This window comes from Bombus impatiens, unplaced genomic scaffold, assembly GCF_000188095.3.
Source record: "Bombus impatiens unplaced genomic scaffold, BIMP_2.2 scf_0389, whole genome shotgun sequence".
In the NCBI taxonomy this organism is placed as follows: domain Eukaryota; kingdom Metazoa; phylum Arthropoda; class Insecta; order Hymenoptera; family Apidae; genus Bombus; species Bombus impatiens.
Window position 1 is genome coordinate 1,721,772 of NT_176808.1, and position 25,242 is coordinate 1,747,013.

At 38.0% G+C, this 25,242-nt stretch overlaps 1 protein-coding gene across 4 annotated transcripts in view; it reads left to right on the plus strand.

Moving 5' to 3' along the window:
* The window catches only part of LOC100745578 (neuronal acetylcholine receptor subunit alpha-7), a 264,880-nt gene that overhangs the window by 68,261 nt on the left and 171,377 nt on the right, over positions 1-25,242 (plus strand). For all 4 annotated transcript variants that reach the window (XM_024368087.2, XM_033321037.1, XM_033321038.1 and 1 more), the window contains exons 3-4: positions 5,564-5,703; positions 16,619-16,663. In XM_024368087.2, coding sequence (XP_024223855.1) covers positions 5,564-5,703; positions 16,619-16,663 — 185 coding nt within the window. The remainder of the gene's footprint in view (positions 1-5,563; positions 5,704-16,618; positions 16,664-25,242) is intronic.

The window sequence follows — 25,242 nt, forward strand, 5'->3', positions numbered from 1 at the left end:
AGCTTTCCGGCAAACTCAGCCATTTCGTTTAAGATTCTCGCTGATTGGAACAGGTAAAATTCCATCTGACATCTGAAATATGAGAACTACACCGATCGATAGTTTCTCCGAGTCTAGATCTTTTTTTTAATCGACATTAGTCAAACATCCTCTGAATTCCGAAGAGTCAGAAATACATATGTCGTTCTATACTTTTTCGCAATTACTAACTTTCTCCATATTTGGGCAGTATAAAAATGAAAAAGAAGATTTGACCACTGCTTTCAAACTTACCTTTTTCAGATCACTATCGAATATACAGGGTGGTTGGTAACTGTTGGTACAAGCGGAAAGGGAGTGATTCTACGCTGAAAAAGAAGTCGAAAATACAGAATAAAATTTTTTTTTTTTTTATTTTTCCATCGAGACAACGATCTACAGTGAGATCCGTTATAACGTACCGGACGCGTACCGAGCGAAAAATCAAAGTCGATTTTCTCGAAAACCAAGCCTCAAACGAAAAATTTTTATTCTATATTTTCGACTTCTTTTTTCGCGTAGAATCACCCTTTATGCTTGTATCACCAGTTACCAACCACCCTGTATAACAATTTTCGATCTTTTATACATATAGAGGAACTCCGTTCCACTCGTCGATAATAGAACAACCGGCGGCGTCTACTGCATTAGTCTTTAATTCGCGTATTATTTGTTATCGTTCGGTCTGACAACGCACGTAAATCAAGATGATTCTGGAAAAGCAGCCTGTTCTACTTTCATGTTATTCGCAGCTCATCAATTATAGCTACATATCGTCTTTCGGCTGAAATATGGTTATTGCGCAAGTTCCTGCTTCTGGTCGGCCCGTCTAGGGTTTAGGGCGTGCTTTGAATCGAACTAATCTCGAGAGAAGGATCGTTTAGAGAGAGAGTGACCTAGAATCAATCGATCGTATCACCTTTATTTATAGCTACACTTTTACCTTGACGGAAAATAAGACTAGCCTGGTATCGTGTGCATATACAGAATGCATGGATCTTGCAAAGCACGAGCATGGTTACTAATTTAGTTGGGCTTTTCAAAAATGATCGATCGATTTCCAAGGTTTCGGTAGTTTCGGATCGATACAGCTAGAAAATAACAGGATTTATGTATATTCGACCAGTTCTTGATGTTTACCAGCGACAGGTATCGAATTCGTAGCACGTGTTTCTCTCGTTGTATTACAAAGGTGATTAATCAGTGCAATGCAATATGTCGCTACTATATAAACTTCAGTTCAACACTGGATCAATAGCACATAATACATTTGCCTAATCTGATTAACGATGACATTGATTTCGTTCGAACGATGAAATTTCACTTCAACGTGCCCGCATTGGCCTAATTAATTCCGACAAGAGGAATGTAACGGAATAGGGTACGTTGTTTCTTTTGCTTCTAGTTCGCGGTGTGCAACCGTTTGACCAATACATGGTAGACCGTGAATTTCCTTTATGCTTAAGAAACGTTAATCGAGTTCGTAAATTTGCTCTCTAAAATATGCATCGACGATAAAATGAAATAAAGTATAGCGTACGTTTGAATGCATTAAACAATCGAAAATAAAGGAAGTTTATAGCGTAACAAAGTATACAGATCTTTTTAGGATTACAAGTTTAATGGAGCGTAGATATGTCGTTTCGCAATGAAGCAAAATGACTGACAGATCATGGTAGAAACTTTGTGTTGTAATTTTGTAAATTCGGCTCACCGGTGCTAAATCTTGAAATCAACATTTTTCTTTATAATTCATCATGTCTTTTTACCACAATTTGTTATCGACGGTTTATGAAATTTATTAAAATTGCTGAATTTTCTATTATACAATTTAGGAATTATTTCATGCGTTTGGACAGATTGAAGTATATAAGCCATAACTTGTGACTGTATGCCACAATTGAATAAAGGAAGAAGGCATATAACGTCAGTTATAAAATATAAGGTCTCTCATTCACGAAGTACCGAGTTACCGAAAAAGAATAGCATTTTCCTGTTCAATGAATTCTTTCACACATAACGCGTTCCATTTAAAGCATTCGTTTCCACAAAATGAACGAATAAGTTATTGTAAGCGACACTTGCGTATTTTTCATAATACATTTTTCCTATTCGAAATACTTTCTTGAAAATATCGTGGAATTAAATTTACTTTATAAAGGCAAAAAAAGATAACTGCTGTATTCTGAATAATAATAAACTTTGAGATAAAATATTTTTATTCTATATTGTATTATCGATTATATTTAAAAGTTAAAAGTACAATGCTGATATATATATATAAATGTACTATGATGGTAGAATCTTTGATTTATTATAATAATTATTATTAGGATAAGTACGATTCAATAAATCGTATAATTGTGACGAATTATTCTATTTCACGCGAGAATAATAGCCTTTCTTCGTTGTTCTTTGAATATATCCCAAGTACGTTACGGAAAAAATTTCATTGAACATTATCGAATAGTTTACAGTGTAAACATATACATATATGTAAACTTTACACAATCGTTCTACGCACTATGAAGTGCTCTTAGTACGGAAAGTTGTTATTTTACAGGTATTTTACAGTATTGGATAGTTTTTATTGGATTTTTGCATGCGAAAAACATTGGAAATTCACTTTCTGCGAAAGAATCAACGAAGCGATGGTCACTGTACAAGTACATCATAATGAAAAAAAATTGTAGCATGATTGATAAAATGGAAGTTGGAACAGTTGAATCCTACACGAAAGTTCGAAAACTCGACAACAACGAGAATACCAGAATGCCAATGTGGTTGTGGAAGCGAATCGAGAGAAATCGATATATCGGTGCGAAAGTTAGATGGGGCGAAATAAAATTAAGATAGATGTGTTTGAAAGAAAAAGTAAAACGCGGTAGGAAATTAAATTTGTGCGGATATAATGGTTTCTCCGAAATTATTTTCCTTACTTCTTATGAAATACAGTAGTTTCGACTCTCTGTGTCCAGTGAAGAGATGAAATACATCGCATAAATAAGGGAGAGAGAGAGAGAGAGGGAGAGAGTCTTAATTTCAATGAAACATCTCAAGTACCTACGAAAATTGATAGGAAACTTTTTCTATAACTTGTTGCTGCTTAATGAAAGTATCCTTGATTCTTCTACAAATTTATAATATCCACATATATTTGGTACAGTTCTGGTAGCGTTGAGTTCTCGCACACGAACTGCCAACCTTGGAACCGGGCTCGGCACCGCGGCCGAATGCGAAATGCAACAGGATTGTGTCTAGAGGGAGAATAATGGTTGTAGTCGGAGCCGAATTCGACGCACGTGCACCCATTAAAGACAGACCAAAATATTGCGGGGTTACGACAGATGCACTTGCTCGTGAACTACCCCCTGCTACGTCCGACAACACCGAGAATTCAATACTCCTCTCGCTTTTTGTTCCTTTTACCTTCCTTTCTTTCTCCACCTCCATCGCCATTTCCTCCTCCCTGTTCTTTGTCCGGCGTCTTCTTTTTGTCTTCTCTGGCATATTCAGAGCCCCTCTGTTGTGCCTCGATGTGCTCGCTTGATCGTAACCATTGACGTTAGCGTTTTGTGTGAGAATTACTCGCCTTTCGTTTTCTTCTTCTTCTAGCCAGAATACATGTTGCGGTATTTCGCTTACGGGCAACTTTGTTAAAGATATTTACATATTTAGCAGTTTATACGAAATCAATCGAACAGGATTATAATTTATTTCATAATTGTCTGTTTCATAATTTAGTGAATCTCTATAAATTCATCTTCCGCAAAATTGTTTATTTCAATTAGTCATCATCAATTCTTATCAATTAGAATTATAAGTAATGGAATTAACGTGCAACAATATCGTAGAGAATAATTTCAGTTACTTTCAATTTGTACGATAGAATCTGTTATGTGATTGGAATGGTCAGTGTTAGGCTGATTAGTTTCTCGATATTTCAATCCAAACACCCGCGTCGAAATATTTCTGTTTATATTCGACGAGTCAATAGCGTGATGACAACACGTTTGCACCAATCATCATTAAGAGCAACACGAAAGAGTCGTGTCTCGAGCATTCTCGTACCTTCTCGACATCGACTAACACGTCTCTTTCTTGTTCCGAGATCACTGCTTCCTGTTTTTTTGTCGCGTGATTTTTCACTTACAGGTAAGTATTTAGACATTTGTAGCTGACTCTCTGTTAACAACTAGTGTGTTTTTAATCTGCGGATATTATTCGTACTACCAGTGCATGATATTGATCGAATTGCCACAGTACAACGAAACGTTGATTATAACGAAACCAGTGGCTTTACAATTAGAGCACTCACAGATCACAATTTATTTTTCCTTTCGTTTTTAGCGATGCATATAACGTTCTCTGGGTTCAGATGGATAACCTGAACGTGAGATATACGACTTTCCCTATAACAGTAAACTATTTCATTGATAGCATGTTATGGACGCATTAAAAAACATTAAAATATGAGGCGAAGATATTTCCATATATTTTCAATGTTAATGGTAATAATTAAATCTTGCTTTTTTTAACGGCGATAACTTCATTCATGATACTATATAAATGATAGACTAACGTGTAATCTATGGTAAATTGTAACATTTTATGAGTCTAGTTTAAATAGTAGGTGGACAAAGAAAAGGGCTACAGGGACCGTAATTATGAACATGAATTCTAAACACAAACTCGAGTGATTAAAAATTCGCGTAGTTTCAATTCGTTGCGAACAGAATGTGTACTAAGCTTAGCAGGTTTGCCAAGGGATTATAGTGGCTTACTCGCAATCGTTGCTGTGTAATATATCGAATCCGTACTCGCAACACGATCCACGATGCTCGCCGGGTTGAAACGAATTTTCGAGCAAACTATCGCTGAAAACGGAATTTTATGCAGCAACAGAAGTTAATAACGAACTCGCGTATGATTAATTTAAAAAAAGCGGTGTATGTCCAAGAAATATATCTACGTATTTATGTATGTAGTCCCGAGATGTTCCCGCTTAAGATTTTAATGGATGTACGGATTTAATATACCCGATAATAAGAGAGTACGAATATCATGCTACATGTCACAATTATGCTCTATGGCATGAAATTCCTCATTGATGATTTGGGGAATTTAAAATGCAATAATTTTTAAATGGTCCGCGGAACTTTAATACTTCCCTCCTCATTTAGTAAATTGCATTTAATTCTTTTAATTAGAAAAAATATAGCTTGCAAACTAGGCATCGTCGTTAATTATTTTGTTTTTAATTAATTCACCGAGAATTTTCTCAAAAAATTCTAATGGAAAATGCAGAGAAATCTGATAAAAATGAGAAGCTTTTTCGCTCGCGTCGACTGTCCCGCGAATATCTTGTCTCGAATCGCGTGTTCGGAATAGCAAAAATGTTTAAGATCATCATTTTCACTTCCTATGGAAACTACAACTCTCGCGATGAGTCGCGACAATATTCAAATTTATGGCAGCTACTGGCGAGTTGTATTAGCACTGTGGAATGTTTCACTTGGATTCAGACAAGTTGTTTTTGTTGCAGAGAGCCTGTGCGGACGTCACGAGAAACGTCTGTTGAACGAGCTGCTGTCATCATACAACACACTGGAGCGGCCCGTTGCCAATGAGAGCGAGCCTCTCGAAGTGAGATTTGGCATCACGCTGCAGCAGATCATAGACGTGGTAAGTTATTCCCCTGACGCGACGGCTCCAACGTCGTTAATCATTCGCTGTAGCACGTCAACGATTTATAAAGAACTAAACTGCCGGAGTTCTTTCGAACGAACTACGAGCTTTCTAATTTTTAAATCGGACAATATCGCAAAATGTTTGCTACTAAATCTCCAAAATCAAAACTAATAAAGTCTGTAAAAAGAAGAAAAAAGTAAGAAAAAAAGAAAAAGGAGAATAGATCGACAACTCTTCCTTGTCGTCAGACTTAACTGCATTAAGCGCTATCGACCATGTTACTTTTCGTTCAAATACTTCCTTTAACAATTGAACCGGTTAAAAGCCATCATAGCCAGAACGATTTGATATTCTGCTTTCTAATTTGATCCGCGTGTAATCGCATTTATATTAAGGGAATTACCAGTCGAGCACATTTCGCTAGGTTTTCTTCCTTTCTTAAGGAAATCGCATTAGAGAGGATTTACGACGGGAGCATTTTCGCTTCCATTGGCGGCAAACTGCACAATGGCTAGTAGTTCGCATATGCGCGCATGCTATACGTTTACGTATATACCGTTCCATCGATGGAACTTCCTTACGAAAGATTTCCATTATAACCCGCTGCTTTCTTTCGCTATATATGAGAAGTTACCTGAATCCTATACGAATACCATCTGTTACCCTTCGATCCGATTTCTTTCGTCGCGCATTCATTGCTCGCTTATCCCTTTTCCTCCGCGCATTTGTCCCACGTGAAAGGAAATATCAGTGACGCGAAGAAGTGACCACGATGAAGTAACATCGACATTCCAAAAAATAATGGCACAAAAGTGTGACCAAAGTTTCTTCTCCGTCCTCCTTTATTCATCGTTACAATCACACCTTTTAAGAGATTAACAAGCCTTTAAGTTGTTAAAGTTAAGATGGCGACCCTTTAAGACTATCAAAATCTGTAAAATCTTTCTATAAAAGTTGCACAAGTTTCTCAGTCACCAGCCTCTGCTTTTATTTACAAAAAATATATCAAATCATCGTATTCGTTGACTCATTCCCCCGATCGAATACAGTTTCATCACATTACGTGGACAAACAACTAGCAAAAGGAGGAAAAGGCTCGATAATGACGTATCAAATATTCAGTGTCAATGACCACGTAATACTTCCGGGTATTACGTCGACGGAAGATTACGAAAGTTACGGTGGCACGGGGTAATTTCCGTGGCTGATGCAGTCTACAGGGCGGCTAGCAATCTTTGCGTGAATTGCAAAGATAAGGAGGCCGAAGATTAGCTGCGCAAGTTTTTGCACGTCAAAATATCGGTCTTATCTAAACGAGACCATGGCTAACAGTCGAGGGTTGGATAGTGTAGCGGTATAGGGGCGGAATGAACGGAGGAAGAGGCAGTGAACGAAGCAGATCGCATTATGTGCTTCATCTTGCCTCGACTGGCCTTGCCTCGGTCATTTACTTACTTTATGCAGTTTTCCTTTCGGCTGCCATCGCACGAAGCATCGCACCGTGCCGTTACACGAATATCTTCAACGTTGATAATCGGAAACGTTAGTACAAACTAGGGAAAATTTTCCTATGTAAAATCGTCGCACATTTCCATCGCTTTGAAAGCATTCTCATTGTAATATCTGTTTATACCTGACTGTTTTATTATTCTACGTATCGGATGTTCGAAATAGTTCAGGATATTTGAAGTTCTAACACATTCGCTAGGAACAATTCGTTTGCAGTTTCCTCTTATTTATGTTACGTTACATACTTTCAGCGCTGTTATACCTTTGATCGTGCTATTTATATATAGAATCTTTTATCCGAGTCGAACATCCAAACAACGCTAATTGTTTTACCATTCGAAACTGAAAATCTGGTTGGAAATATATATTATACACGTATTTACAGTATCTAGAACTGTAGGTTAAATTATCTTTAAATATCGTACTATTTTATATGGAAAGTACCGTGCACGGTAACACACAATTCTGTATATTATTCTGTCCCTCTCTCCGCCCTCTCTCTTTGTAATGCTCAATCCGACTAATGTTTCAATGCTATGCGCGGGCATATGAAGCGTAATTACACTCGACAAGCAAATATTTTCCGGTCCATACAATTTCGCGTGGAATAAAGCGCTACCAGCGCTGGGGAATTCCGATATACGACTTACTTGCTATGTAAATGCATGAAACGTAATTATTGCACATGGCAGACAACCGTTCATATTGATGGGAGTTCCTGTGCACATACGGCAGAGCCCCGCAAAAAAGGTTAAAATTCTGATGTAAAGTAAAAAACGAGGAAAAGGGAAACGTCGGGTCGCAATTGAATTGAAAGTTACCGCGAACCACGGAAACACGAAAAAATGGAGTCCACGTTGTCAAAGAAAATGTCTTCGTCTCTCAGGGGAAACAATATCTTTTATGCGAAATCCTGCGGTTAAAGTTCACTGAAATCAATTTCTTGTGTTATTACGGCTCCGGTGTATCGTGGATATTAAATTTTTAATCGTTGTTACTTCATGAATATTTGGTCTTTGGCTTCTCTGTACTCGTGCCGGCTCAACCGTAGATTCATCAATTTTTCTTGAACATCATCTTCTCTCTCTCTCTCTCTCTCTCTTTCTCTCTCTCTCTCTCTTTCTCTCTCTCCAAAGAGCACGATTGCTTTTGAAATGGACCTCGGTTTCATTACGCGAATCGGAACGGATATTCACGGAAATATTTTTATTTTCATAACCCGTTCCTCCGAGTGGTAAAACAGATTTTTTCGCTTATTTGAAGGGAACGTTTATCTCGAACGCGAATGGAACGTATTATTATTCGGGATATTAAGTTAAATCGGACGTGAAATAAATCGATCGTATGTACATATAAGTGATCGGAGAAATTAGAGATGACATTTTGAAGGGAAGAATGTAAATTGAGAACTTTCGTCTGAGTTTGTATTTATCTTCCAAATAGAACCATACGAATAAAAATGGATAAAGCGAGCAAGAAGTATCTACGTCAATATCAACTTTGGCGGACCTGTTTTTGCAAAATGTTAGATAAATACGGGAATCGTTAAAATTTGATTATCGCTATTAATTTAGTTTTTAGTCATACCACTCGTACTCTATTATTACTGAAACTATTAAAATTATGTTTCAATGACTGGAAATTAAACGAACAACAAACATCATCGTTCGTGACCATTCGTTGGGAAAACGAATTCGTAAAAACAGAGCTCCCTTTTATCCTTCCACTATATCGATAGTCCGGAAGCGTTTTAATTGGATATTTCGAGACAGAACTGAATTCAGCCAGGCAAACCGTACGTTTTGGCCGGAAATCCAGTTGGACCAAAACGGAATTCGTGACCAAAACAGATGGCGTGTGATCGTGAACAGGTTAGTACACAGAATTTCCATTCGTGTTCTGTTGATACACCGACGTTTATATGTATTCTGTTTTGCAAAGTGCAGCAGGCTGGGAAAAGTTCTGCACTGCGATAGTGCTGCAAGATGACGATTCTGTTCGGTGCACACGAGGATACGTGCTGCACGTTTTGATAGCACCTCACAAAAAAAAAGACAAATCTTTTTCGTTTAGTTCGATATAACATTGCTTAGAACGCTTCCAGAGGATAAATTCTACGCAATAATTGTTTTTGCAAGCATAATCGATGCGCTCTGCTTTTTGTATCCCAACCGTTTAAGCTGTCGTATCTGTTTCTATATCATCCTTGTGTCATCTTGATCATTGTATGTATGTACCTCGAATTTCGAAGATTCTAGCCAGCTCCGCTGGCTTCGACAGTGTTCCGCTGCTCGAAGGCTTAGCCCTCTGAATTATCAATGTTGTCAACGGCGACTGGTAATCGCTTTTCCTTTCGCATATTAATATACGTATATTATGTACGAAATTTTGTTAAGTTAACTTAAAATTTTATAGTAAATTCTTGTTTAGGAATAGTCGCCTCACGTCCGCGATTATTTCAAATCGCATCTGCCCTGACGTAGCGTGGACGCCTTCGACGCTACGTTCTAAACAAATATTCAATATATTTAAAAAATAACAGAACGTTGTTTTATAACTATTGGGTAAAAGATGAACGATAATGAAAGTACACATCGATGACGAACGGTAAATTAGTTCTTGCTGCGAGATATCGTGATCGATAAAAATGAAAACGGTAAATTTCGTTTGGATGGTAGCGTCGTTTGACCATGAACTCTGTATTTATGATGGGCATAATGGAAATTGCGTGGCGTCATGTTTCCTCTTTCGTTCTCCAGTGGCGCGCTGTCAGCTCTTCGCAATGTATCGTGGCGTCCTGCTGATTTTCAGTTTCCCTTCGCGTTCTTCGTCTGCTCCCGTTCGTGCAAGCTTGTTCAAAGGCGCGTCCACAGCAGCGCAAAGTGACGAGATGCTTTTTCATCAGCGTCGCAATTATAAAATGGTAAAGCAAGCTCATCGTATTACTCGGCCTTCGCCATTTCACGTTGCAAGTTGTACGTGGGTCGGAATAAAGGTACTGATCAGTGAAATTTCGCCTCGACACGACCTTATTTTCTGCTTTTGTTGTCTTCGCTTTCCTTATCTTCCTCTCGTCTCTTTCCTATTCTGCCTTTTCTAAAGTTTCTGATTAATTTTTCCACTTCATACGCGAGCCGCGATTTCAATTCGGAAAGTTCGACGTTCGACGACTAATATACGGAATATATTAATAAAATGTGTTTCGACCTCATTCTCGATCGCGCCTCGTGAAATTCAATAAATTAAATTTATCATGAGAATATCGAATATTGTCACTCTACGCAAACAAAGTTTTATACAATCTGTCATACTTTTGTAGACGCGATGATTTAAATGTAATTAATATTTGGCTGTTATTTAAAAAACTTCAAAGTTGTTAGAAACGAAACATCAAATTATTTTCTGATAATTGTATCGCATGCTGTATAAATTATCTTCCTCGTGTTAACGCTAATCGTAACTGATTGTATAATATACATACTAATTGTAATGAAATGAAAATCGAAAGCTGTTGACTGTGATATCTAAAAATAATAGGTAACGGAGAAAATTGGTGAACTCTTATTGTGCGAACTTCAATTGTACAAATTGTTCGTTGACATGTTCGGATAAATGGAATTTTACCATGCTGCAATTATCGTTTGATCAGTAGGATGTTTCTATCACATAAACATTTAATACAAAGTTAACTGTTATTTGATGTTTCCTGTCATCTTTCTTGCCTGCTTATTCAATCTGACGTTTTACACGTAAAAACAACGCGTTCCAAACAGCTTCGTGCATTAAAGCAAGAGATATTTCTAAATGGAGCAAAATACATCCCATTACTCAGCCTGTTTCCCCTTCCCACCCGGTTTCCTTAAGTCGCGTTACTCAAGCTGCTTCGAGTTTTTAACCTTCCTTCCTTCCTTCCTTCCTTTCCACCCCTTGTGCCTTCTGAACGATCGTTGCAAAGAAAATTGCAAACTGCTCACGTTCCCGTATTTTTTATTTATTCAACCGGAACGCGTTTCATATTTTCGCTTCCGCGAGTTGAACGATTTTTTTGGTCGTTGATTATTTTTCGGTCGCTAGGGAACGCTATTTTTTCTGACAAGCTTCAGCCACTGAATCTGTTTTTCCCTTTCAAATCGCCACGTTTGACCATTTCTGCAAATCATTTTTCAACCTGCACTTGAACGAAAAACCGTGAAACAACGCCTCTCCTTCGTTGAAGAATTTTGATGCTGCCTTTCGTCCTTCGCTCCCGCATTTATATTACGTTTTTCTTGTATTTCAGCAGGAAAATAAAACAAACGTCTAGAAGATATCTTTCTATCGATTAAAATACAACAACGTAATTTCTTTATAATATAGTCGAATATATGTATGAAGTAAATTTCTAATCGACAGAATTAAACGAAATTGGATAAAGAAATCTAGGAACTTTTGAAAACGAAAAGTAACTGCTGAAAAGTAAAAGTTCCGAAATATATTTCTTAGAAAAAAAAGAACCGGTGGTCGTAATTTTTTACGCGAAGATGGTATTGTAAGCTATTACGTTTGTCCATAAACTTTCGTGGTTTTCGCTCTCCGCTTTTCTTCTTTTCTCGGCGTCCGACCAAACGCGCGAGTCACACTACTGGTTGGCTCGCAGCCCATGCATTCAGCCAAACGTATACATGTTGCATACCAAAAAGACCACAAACCACGATCCTTGGTTAACCCTTCGAAACAATCTTCCCATATTTCTTGACCTATCGTTGTTCTATTCGCAATTCTTCGTTGCAATGTGAAAAGAACGAATACTTGAAATTAGATATACGTGGTACAATGTTGGCTGCTTTCATTTGAATTGTAACATGATCGAATTGATCGTATATCGTGTATTGATTGCGCGCTGATATTAGAATTCTAGTTTTTTTATTCGCTAAGATAATGCGGCGATTTACATAGTAAAATAACAAAACTTTCTTACTTTCATCTATTTTTTTCCACGAAAATGTACGAGTATAGCACCGATTCGATGGGATCGTCGTTTTGCGTGTGCCGGTAATTTTTATCTTTCTCCGAATAGTACGCAATTTATCGCCTGCAAAGGAGTTAAATTGTTCGAAATGCAACTCTTCAAAGCGTTTATACTGCGCGTACATAAAAGCGAATACGATGAGTTGTATCGCGGCGAATGTTTTTCTCTCCTCTTTTACATCGTATACGCTGCGCAAAAATTAATCATCGCACAGAACGTGTACCTACTTAGTTTCTCGTTTGAAAAATAGTTACGTTATGCCAGAGTAGCTTATACGGCTCTGTTTTCGGCGAATGCTTTTATCTAATTTTCCACGAGGTTAATTTGCCAAGCTTTTTCAACAAAAGTTACTATTTCGGAATTTACTGTTGCTTTTCTGTGATATCCGTTCTACGAAAACAAACGACGCTGCAGAATTTCCATTTTATTAATTTTAATGTCACATCGAGTGCCTGTTACCACTACGAACATCAATTATTTTAACAATCTTTAAAAGAAGGATTCGAATAGCGTGCTGTACTATATTATCTTGTTTAATAGTTTGCTTTTTTCCCAAAACTATTAAGCGTCAATATTGCGTCAACGTTACATTTGGTTTAAGCAAAGGCAAACTTGGGTTTATATCGTTTTGTTTAAAAATATTCCATCAAATTTAGAAAATTTATGTTTCACCCTACAAGTGCTTAATCCATACGTAGTACGGGCAAGGCGAAAAATTTAATATCGCTAATCTGAGATGCATAAACGCAAACAGTCGCAAACATGTCAACGATCTAAATCTAGTATAGAGTTGTAACGTATGTATATTCGTCTCGTGATCTTCGTTTACAATTACATACAAAAACGTAACAGATGACTGTTGCAACGTTACAAGGCAATATTAATCGAATCTCCTTAGCCCTAACAGAAAGACATTTCCTAGAAAGTATGCCAGCCACTCAAATGAAGCGAATCATGCAAAGACGATATATCGTTTGTTGCGAGAAACGTCTAGATGGAAAAAGAATACGAAAAGAATTACGATATTAATGTTGAAGGCGTGATGTCGGTTTATGCGTTCCTTGTTTCGAAATATTACAATTATATATGTAATATCAAAAAAAGGGGGGTATACGCTTGGTCTATCATATATTTAAGTTCGAGTTTTCTCGGGATAGTATAAGTTGTAAATTTAAGGTATAAACTAAGAATCGTAAGAGTGCTGGGGAAGAAAGAAAGAGAGAGAGAGAGAGAGAGTGTGTGTAAGTAAGAGTGTATGCTTGGTGACGTCAAAGCTAAATGAGAGAGGGAGTGGGTGCGAGGGTTGAGGTTCAGCATTTTTTGACCTGGGAAGACAGAAGTTGTGAGTCGAGTGTGAGAATAAGACGTACGAAGATATTGTAGTCAGTTTTTGCATTGGGTAATTGCCTGTTAAAATAAAACTAAATCTCACTTCAAATAGAACATCCTTTCTTGTCCTTGCTCTAGACTATGTAGGTACTACATATATAATAAAGAAACTATTAAAAAAGAAATAAATAAAAAGTAATAAAAATGTACGGAGAAACACACATTTTTAGGCTATATTATTAGAGGTAATTTAAAAGCCGCTTTTTGTAGTTTTAATCGGCGTTTAAATGATTTTAAAGATCGATTAGTATCGAGTCGGACGAATTTACTATTTTCGACTGAAAGCCTCGTGTGTCCCAAATGTAATGTCTCACTACGTTCGAGAGGGAAATTTCAGCGTGAAGGGTTGACCTGTTTGAATCGACCTTCGATTTGTGTCCGCTTTGAAGCGAATACGAGCGCAGATTACGAGGGGGCTATGCGTAGACCGTAACCGAAGGCGTTGTCAACAATTTCGATTAGTTTCGACACCTGCGTCGTAGCCTCCCGTTGTGCACACGGTTCCGTCAAATAGTGACACGACTGTACTCTGTAAACAAATTGTACAAACGTCCCTCGTATTTTACGAATTTCGTGTATCTTTCGAACATTATCTGTCATTCATTTATCTGTGCACTGTTACCTCTATAAGCTATCGCGTTGCTCAAATATAATACATACTAGCTGATTATTTCAATAAGAGTACAAAAATAGTTTTCTAGTAAATACTTTTCAAACGACACAATGATAGTGTTAAATACGATGATACGTACGTACATACGATGAAAAGTCAGGAATAAATTATCAAATTAAGTTATAATTCCAACGATGTATTTGCATTATTTAGCGGATTATTATTTCACGGAGATTTAAATATATTAGCGAACGAGTGTGTAGTTTCAGTATTGTATGTCTCTCTGAAAACTATACATCTTTTGCTAGAAACATTTTCTCGTACAGCAAATAATATACGAATTGTAGGAAGTTATCCTGTTAACGAGACTCACTCTGTATATGTATATTCATTCGATTTAAAAGGTTCGATTTTGTTAAACAGTCCAGCCTGATGGTAAAGTAAATTTCCTTCGAATCTCGTAATTGCAAACGCCATTAGGTGTGAAAACGAAATTCGTGTTTGCAGGTTTGACGACAGAAATAATACCGTGAATTAACACGACGAGCAATTCTCCTCTAAAACAGGAATAGCGAGAAAAGACTTGTAATAATCTAATAACCTGTTTGGTTAGCGCAGACATCTCTGGCGTGATTTGTTTCACAATGATTGATTCGATAATTTGATCGCTTATTGATTTCCGATAATTCTCTGGTCTCTTCCACTGCGAAACATATTAAACAACGATTAATCATGGCTGCGACAAGCACGGAATTATTTTCCTAATAAAATGGATATATGTACATATATTATCGATCTATGCAAGTTGAAACTTATTATACGCGCTATTTAGGCCATGAAACAAAATCTTTAAATTCAACGAGCATCAAAATGTTGAACACGCAAAAAATTTTGATTTCGCAATTTTCCTCTGTCGTGTTCTTGATCGGAAAGCTTTATACATCGTCGATAGTTTTAATTTCACTTTCAGCCGAACGGAAAATCGACCTTGGACCCGATTCCACGTTGAAATGAAAATCGAGCGTCAATTCGATTTCACTTTTTAATATGTTTGACACGCGCGCAGGTCAAGGTTGCGATTAACAAATATGCCAACGAATTCGGGCAGATGTCTAAACATTCAACGTTAAGCTATCGCGAGATCTCCGCAAAGATTCGTGCTTGAAGAAAATCTGATCATTTTCGAGATTCGTGGTCCCTTGGGACTCGCGTTTAACGCAAATATATGTATCGTTTTATCTCTCTCCAGAGTGTAAATGTACCCTATTAAAATACACTATAAAATTTTCTGACCAATGAAACTTTTAAAATCAATTCTAACCTCGCTTTGAACATGTATAAAATGAAATTAATTTCTGAGATAATGGGCCATGCTCGGTTCGTGTTTGAAAATGAAATAATACGTTCACTTAGCACTCGGGCTATCTGTTAATTACATTCTTCGTCACTTTCTTGCTATTACCGCGTCCTAGCCGAGTTTTATGAGATTAACAGGCTATTTTTATCACGAATAGTTAAACTTAAACCGTTTGATACTTGTTGCGCTGGTCGCGAGCTTTCCTTCTATTCTATGCAGCTTCGGGATGCACACATACATTGGCATGCAAATCTAGCTTCTTTTCCTCTCGAATCGAGACACGCCTTTGAGATTTATTTCGTTCGTGGTGATAGTTTTGAAACGTAAATCTTTTGTATAAAGCGTACAATTTTTATATGAAAATTATAAACTTAACCTCTTGTGTAGTTGTTTCCCTTTTCTTATCATTTCGTTTCATTGCTCTATTTTATTTGTAATCGTTCATTTTGCGTTATATAATATATTTATTCGGCAATTAGTTGTGCCATTAAGTAATTCAAGGAAAAGCTCGATATGTATCGGATAGAGATATGAAATTGCAGAAACGAAAGTGTCGCGGTAAGTAGTTTTGGTCAACGACCGGTCAATTCGTTCGACACGATCGTTTACCAAGTGGTTTGCCTGGTTGACAGTATCGTTGAAGTGCACTCGTTTTATAAATCACTTTGAACTTCTGATGATGAGTCTGTGGTAGAGTGCGGTTCCCTACAGAGCACTCGGGAAACGAACGATCGCGGCAGCAATTTGTGGTTATTGATCCTAGTTTTTGGTGTGAATTTTACAACTTGCGCGTCTCACTCTCATCATTCTCTCTCACGCTCTTCTTTACGCGTATCTTACGGACTTTTTTCTCGCAACAAAGTAATTCTATTATATACATGCGATATACTCGTTCTTTCGTTTCGAGAAAATTGAAAGAGAAATGATCCGTATATCTCAAATTTATAGAATTAATTTTATTTCCTGCTTCTATAAAACGATTCGAACACTAAAATTATACTAATTTAATGTTTCTCTTTTGTTTTTTTCTCAGGATGAGAAGAATCAAATATTGACGACGAACGCGTGGCTGAAATTGGTAAGTGGTCAATTAACTATACGTTAACGTGTATCTACAGACCGTATGGGAAAGCACTAGTTTCTAAAGCCTTTACGTAGTTTTCAGCTTAATAAGTAGCTGCTCACTATAGTATTAACTCCTTGGCGTTCGCAGTTTCTTGCATACATATACCGAATAGACAAGAGCGCCAATGAGTTACAGAACTTTCTTCTAGAACATATTACAGAAGGAATTTCAATCTAAAATCACGTACAGTATCTTCGTTCTAATTTCGTAATTTTTAAGAACCATAAACTTAACAAATATATAAGTACGAAATAGCTGTTTCTAAGTTATTACCAGAGAGACAATTTGTAATAGCTCGTGTCGAGAAACAATTTGACACAAGAGACGCACCGACAAGAGTACCGGTAATGGGGTTTGCGGTAAAAAATGGGAAATTTAAAATGCACTCGCGGTAATATCGTCCTTTTCCTTTCTCCAAACATCGTGGTGCACCGGTTCGCTTACACGTTTACAGGAAATCAATATACCCGAACTAATACTCGCCTGTCACGGTTGCTATTCTCATTTCCATCGAAGTGGTATAACGTTCCCGTTGAAGAACGCGTTCTATTAGCGGTAATGGTACGTGGCGCGAAAAGAACGACGTTTAAATACCTTGGGCTAATTACTCGCGCAATAAAGAGCATCTTCAGAAACTTTATAACAAACTACGGAGTTTCAGAATAAAAAACAGAGTTTCCTGATAGAGAGTTCGAAAGTCGTTTACAAAATGTACAGATCGATGCTTGTTAGTTTTCAATTTTTATACTTTTTATTCGTGTAAATTATTTCATTAGAAAATACGCCAAAGTATATTTCGATACTCTTTCTTTATATCTTACTCTTTAATATAGAGAAAATTCTATGCCTCGAGTTCTGCATTATATTTTATTATTTTCACCGAGATTTTTAATTCTCAAGCATACAGATATTCGTTCGTAACAAATTATTATTTTTGTCCGTGTTCAGGAATAATCAAAGAAATTTATTTTCCATGCGTATTGTAATACGTATGGTGATCAATCACTCGTAATTTTATATGACTTCTGTCAGGAGGATTCGATTGCTCCGGCAAATTGAAATTTCAATTTTGTTAAAATACGAATACGCGCGAGCGAGAGCCGAAGCAACGCGCGTAGAATATCATTTCCATTTTAATAGAACCACAAGTCGGTGCAGCAGACTTGCAAGTTCCTGTTGTAACAGATAGGGAAAAAATGTTGTCGATTGATGGAATCGATTATTCATTTACACTGCATTCGTCAGGCAGACTACCGACGAGGCGGAAACGCAGCTGCGGCCGTCAGTATTAGCTCTTTCCCTATCGAGCGCTTGTCAGAGAATTTTTTGCAATTTCTGCTTAAGGTACGTCTATTGTGTACTACTACAATACTATTGTATTGCTCAATCGTCAATGCAGGAAAATGAAAGACGTGGTCGGTTTCTTCTACTTTATCCTCGAGTTCGGCGGGAAGTACAGTGGCTGAACTTCGTATAGGACGCAAGATGGCAATTATTGCCTCTGCTTATTAAGATTGCGCTTATCCGATAAAAAAGAGAAACAACGTAAAGTAAAAGGAGCGATGGAATATTTAATAGATGTTCGAGACTAACTTTGATCGATACTTGTCAAGTATAAAGGGAAAATTGGAAGTTAGATTGAAAGCTCGGGATAATGAAAATCCACGATAAATTAAGAAATTATCGATAACGATCGACTAAAGTTTGTAATTGCAACGATTGTAACTTTATTATTATCTGAATCAATCGAATCGATCGAATCGTATTTAATTAATGTACAAATTAGCTAAAACTCGGCCGTTTCATTCTTAACGACCGAATACAATTCCGTCTAATAATTGATTATTTAATTTCATTAATTTATCGAAGCGTACCACGCGCTTTAAAATGCTCACGTTTCTTCTTGACTTTATTTGTAAAAATATTTATTAATAATTTAATAAACTATTAAAAATATCAGAAATCAACGGATCGATTGAAAGCACAGCTACGCTTCTTTTCCACTTCGACATGACCAAGAAATTTTCAAGACTCTCCGCGTAAAGAACTCGATCGATCTTCAACGACCAGTGGCGATGATCTATCAAATGAGATCGACAAAATTGATCCCACATGCTACTATCGAGGTACCGGTGATCGAGGAAACAAGAAGGTGCATGCATCACAGTCGATTCAGCCAGTTCGAGTCATCCTTTTCGTGTTTCCTTTCCCGCGTGGCAGCTTCGTGTTTCCCTCGGGTACGAAAGGAACGTCGTACGGGAAAGGAGGTGGTTGGCGGCCACGAGGGGATGGAAAGTAAGATAAAAGGGAACGGCAGCAGGCTGTACACGGCAAAGAGGATTCGAGAAGATCGAGAGAGTAGAATGATGCACTCTTGCGTCTTTCTGCAACTCCGGCTGGATCGAGATGAAAAGCACGGGGAACGTTTTTTGACGTTGCTGCCTGGAATAAAGAAATGGAAACGAAAGGTCCGGGAACGGTAGCCGCGTGCCGGTGACGTTTTGGCTTTCTTGCGCGATACGCGACAACTACACGGGAATTTATTCATAACTCACGGCGCTGCTCTCTCGGGGTTGCACGGTCTATAAATTTCGTGTCATACTCTTCCATACATTTTTTTCTAGAGACAATTGTTCCGTGTTTATTTGACGGGAAGACTAAGGTGCAAGAACACGAAGCTACTGTTAGCTTCCAATTAATATTTGCGTTTAGTGCTCTAGAAAACTGAGTTTGCAGCGACGTAAACGATCGCATCAAATTTAATTTAGTAATTTCCATCCCACGTTCACGCGCGTACAAACGCATTCGTATATCTTGTAATAGAGTTGAAAAAGACTAATGTCAAATTACGAGTGCAAACCAACTATTACCCATTTCCGGCCCATCCGTTATTTTCATCTGGTCCCTAAATCATATCGTGTCGATATCACTCCGTTTCCCGGTTTATAGCTATTTTATTGTTTCTGAAGAATTGATTTCCGGCGGAGGTAAAAAGATTTCCTTCCTACCTTTCCACCGTCAATTCGTCACATCCTCTTTTATCCTCCTTCGCTTCGTCACCTTTTTCCATCCCTCCAACTGCTCTGGAATTCGATTGTATCTCCGCTCTTTTTGATCTGTTTTTTGTTTGGCTCCTCGTTGTCGGTAATCGACGGTAAAATCTTCGAGAAGCCATCGAATCTCTTCTCGAGGAAATATCGATCGTCGATCGAGCACTAGAGAAAGACGATTATTTTTCGTTCAATTAATTAGCTCCAAGTTCTTCTTGCCGATTCTTTGCCGCCGTCTATATCTACTCGGAAACATCGATGTTTTAATCCTATCCGTATTCGCTTCCTCAGCAAAAAAAGTAGATATCGGAGAAATGGAAAGATTTAGGAGGATGCAGATTTTTAGGAGAAAAGTCCCAATCGACCAAATGAGATAGTATTTAAAACGAAGGTCACGTTACACCCTAACGCTTTAAATATCGCGAGATTCGAATAATTCGAGACGCGACATAAATATTTCCAAATGTTTAATAATTTTAATCAATGAACTGCATTATGCAATTTTCCCCCAATTCGCAAAAGATACGCAGAATGGCGATGTGAATGCCAATGAAAAATTCTCACGTCCTTGCAGCGTATAGTCGCCGCACGACTGCTATGCCAACATCTGCTAATTGTACCGAAGTTACTCACCTTTGAGAACAACAAGCTTAATAAAGCCCTCGATTCCTTGGTACGGACCATCCGTGCATTAAAATTACATCGTGAAATTCTCGGCTAATGACGAAGTTCCACCGAAGAGTATTATCGTCGCGCGGCGTGGACCGCTTTGAGGCGGCCAATCAAAAGTTTCGAACGTATTATAGAATTTCGAAGCAACCCTTGTGGCTGACACGATTCGCCTAATTTTGCAATCTGTTATAAAATAATCAGCGCAGAGCTGTACAGGCATGGCGCGTCCCTTTCGTTCCGGAAGGCAACCAGTTGCGGAACAGTTCAGGACCTGTTGAAACCGTCCGTAGTAATTCATCCTTGGAAAAGAGCCGCTGAATAGAGCACAGGTTATTTCTGTCCTTTCAGCGAGAAAAGAGCGAGAACTGCACAGTTAAACGAACGAATTGATACGAACTTAATCCAGATCCCTCTCGCGTTGGAATTTATACTAGTCTAAATCTACCGAGAGTCTAAAGTTGTAAACTGGAAATCAGCGAAAGTAACAACGTGCTTGTTTAGGCAACAAATTATTAGAGTAGTTTCTGATAAGCGGCAATTACGGTAAAAGGAGCGTTACGAGCATTATAAGCGGAGTTTCAATGAAATTCGTAATTCAATCGGCAAATGGATAATTTCACTCGAAGATACGTATGTGAAAAGAAATATTTAAAATATATCCGATACACCTTAAGAACAGCTATCGTTGTAAAAAAACATTTGTTCTACTGGTCGCATAGAATTCGCCGAATAAACAAGAATCTGACGGGAATATCGTAATAATAAAAGCAACAGCTCTTTGAAAAATGCGAGGAAAGAGAAAAACGCTGGCTCGTCAAAAAGGATGCCTGTTTTTGCGTTTTACATGGGCAAAAGTGAAAGCACGTTTTGAACGAGCACTTGTGCGCGCGAAAGGCCGAAAAATAATTCAAACCGAAGTCTACGCAGCCCGGATACAAAATGTTGAATGCCCTCCAGTGGAAACATTTGTGCAGAAAGCATTCGGACTAAAGCTGTAGGAACTCGGTTGTGCACGACAAACCGGCGGCCGAACGACGAAACGGATTCCGGTTGAATACAAGCTTCCGAGTTTTCCAAAAAATTCAACGACGAGCTCGTCGTCGTTTCAGCCGTGTATCTTTTTTATTTTCTCTTTCACCCGTCTAGGCGTTTGATAAATGAAGCTGTCGATCGTTGAGACGCATTGCGAGTACAGTAGATATATATCTGTGGATGAAGGAACTCTTGTACGTTTCTGACGAAGAAGTTTGCTAACGTCTGCAAATTTCTAATGGAAGAAGAAATTAGAAAAGATCGTGATAAAATACGGTGGAACCCCGATTGGTCTGCTTCGTTGGAATCCAAACAACTCGGATAAATCGAGATCTACGACAAAACACGAAACGTCGACCGAAATTCATAACGAAACAAATCTTCGGGTGGAAGAATCTTTGGAAGAAGTTTGGTTTGTGCAAACGTGATAATCGAGTGAAGTGAACAAAAACCGAAAGTGAGAAGTAAATCCTTCCCTTTTCCTAGCGACGTATGATATCTTAATTTTCTTGAATTTCAAATATTTATATATCGGACATAAAGATACCAAGACGCACAGATATCGAGCAATTTAAGCGACAAATCTCTTTAAGCAGAACGCTTTTCGGAGCACGAATTGGAACAACGCTCGCTGAGGAAACACTCGTCTTCACGAGCTGCGAGCAAAATTTCGTGCAACTTTCGAACGTTCAAGCTGTTTTCTCAGCAAACGCGGCGCAAGCCCGCTCGTTGCAATGTTTCTCGTACTACGCTCCGCTACCTTTTCCGTCTTTAATGGAATTCTTCCAGACATCTGCTTTGGAAGTTCATCTTCAGCTATCTATTCGACTCACCCTTCGACTTGGAATTGCAGGCGACGTGACGCTCGCGAGACATACTCGAACGTTTGAATTTAAGTATCCTATACCACTGAAAGTTACAAGTGCCTCCTCTCGAATCTTCTCCAACTTCTGCTTTTACAACGACTTGTCTGATAAAGTTTGGCGATGAAAATCCTCGAGTATCTCCTCGTTTTGATGCAGTTGATTTCAACGTTTGAAACATATCTTAACACAGCATTGAACGCTGACATATCGACTCGACCAGTTTGCTGTCCAAACGTTACAAACTAATGAATTGATTCATTTGTATTTGGAGAGGCTTACGATGCAAATCATGAACTTCTGTGAAATTATAAAAACACGCCGTTGCAACGATCGTGTTATCGTCCGCTCTTTGTCGTTACCTTCTTCCTTACTCCATGACATTCTTTTGGTATACCAAAAGGAAATTCCATTATCGTGAAGCGATATGTAGCATTTTTTTCTTTTTTAACTAAACGCGAAACTCGTAAAATAATCTGATATTCATCGATCTTGCCGTATTCTTGATCGAAGAGGTACTCAACGAGTCACAGGTGTTGGATCGTGTAACGTCTCGCGAGCGATGCTTAGACTGCAATGTTCAACGCATTTCCGACTATGTACGCTGCAAACACGCTTATCTCGCGCGATCGCGTTTCAAAGCTGGTCACAATCTGCATCGACACGCGCAGCACTAAAATAATTGCGCGTACTTTATCTTTCCTCGTTGGGAAACCTGGATTGACGACCGTGTACTGTACATCTTTCGCAATGAGTAAACGGGAATGATCGGATAGCGGGATCGCAGGCAGGCACAGTTGGCCACGGTTAACATCATCACGTAGCGAACACGTCGAGCGTGTGTTAGCACAACGTCGCTACTAAATGTATGGAGCGGAGGACGTTGTCGTAACACTCACGTTTCACTAGCACGAGTGGCTGGAATAACGTGCCTCTAGCATTCGCATTTTAGATCAGTTGACCTGCCTCTTTGCGAACCTTCGTAATCGACAACTCGGAAACGAAATCTTTAATGCCGCTCTCTTACGCGACGACACGTTCGTGGCTCGTTTCTCTTATCGAGGTTCCTCTCGTGCATCGAAGCTTATTTCTCTTTGTACGCGTATACAACTACTTTGGCCGGAACGACGAGATCGAGACCAATGAAAATCGTTATTCGGGTTATCCGAGTTATTGGATCTCCAGAGTCGACGGAACTTACTTAACATCGTCCGTTTTGTATAGTACATGCCACGATATAACGGGCGTGTAAATTAAATTAAGTAGCAGAATTAATCAGCGGTTTAATAACTGTCTGATGTTTGTAGGTTCACCTAGCGTCGTGCACTGCATTCTGTATGAAGGTTCCGTGTAATAAAAATTATGTAAGTTAGAAGATGTAAAAAAATAGAAAAAAGAAAATAATTTCCTTAATCAGATTTCATTGTTAATCGAATGTAATAATAATATACGGGGAAACCTCACTTTGTATTAAATTTACGATGCATCTTCCATCCGATCAATCATATCTTCTGTTCTTTTGGATGAACTTTTCGGATAAAGAAATTTCTAACGAAAGCAAGGAGGACAATTCTCTAACGATTAATTAAAAAGAAAATTGTTAATTTTTTTGAAATTACATCGTGTTCAATTATATTCATCGGAAATCAGCGTTTGTTGCAAATTTCAGCTTTTTAGTTGATCGGTCGGCCAGACAGACAGACTGACAGACAGAAAACTAAGCTATATAATTACTGTTAAAAAAAATGATGACTTATGAGGAGTATTTTATTTAAAAGTAGAAACATCGCAAACATAGCGCTATTTCTGTGTCCCTTAAGAAAAGGGGAAAAGAAATTATAATACGAATGTAAATTTTTATTAAAATGTACTGTCTAGAGACTATATTAACTCTGTTCAGTGGTGGAGCTATAAATTACTCGGAGAATATATTTTACCACCTATTGAGTTTTGCAAATTTTCCGTAATCATGCTAGGACGCTTGGCAACATTAAACTCGTAAGGTCAGCGAATGTGTGTTGAATTAAATTAAAACTGTCGTAATTACCTACCACCTATCGATATCAGTCGAGGGTAAAGTATTTATTAGGTACTTAACCAGGCTTAACATAATTGGTTTCACATAAGTTAACCCTTAAACGTGACCCGAAGCCATCGTTACGATCAAGCGTGACGAGGATTTACGGCCTCGCGAAATTTCAAAACGATAGATCGCGGTGTACGAGATAAGTGGTGCGCGCGCGATCATTTTGAAATTACGCGAGCTATCAAAACGTTCGATCAGCCAGTGGAAAGTTTGGTTAAGATTATATCTTCCTGATGATTAAACAAAAAAGCATCTTTTTCGTAAAGGAAGAAAAAGTTGTAAATAAAAAGTACATTTTTCTTCGAAATCTATCCACAAATTTCAGAGAGCGATAAGATTTCGTTGGAAAGCGGGATTTATCGTTGCAAATGATCTTTCAATCGAATCGTTGTTCAAAGAAGGGTCGAATCGAACTATGAGATAGCGCAGATATCTAGCTTCCCGTTATTGCGCATCAATAATCCTCTAAACGTCTCTTCCACCATTTCCATTCCGTATACGAAGCAGAAACCCGATGATTTCAATCGAACGTTTCCTTTTCGAAAGCTGCCCTTGCGTTTTCTTAAAAGGCACTATTGGGTATACATAGATATGTACATTGAAAATGCAATGAATTTAACTTATTCGACGCAGCAACGTTATCAAAGAACGATTCAAATGTATCATGGTACAATAGAATTACTTTTTAAAGGGCACTACGTAATCACAAAATGATTACGGAACAATTATGTTATTTGAAAAGCTTTTTATTCTCAAATTGTTTGATTCCTGTGTCGTAGATACAAAAGACTCTTATAAAATAGAGAGACCGAAATATCGAAACATTTA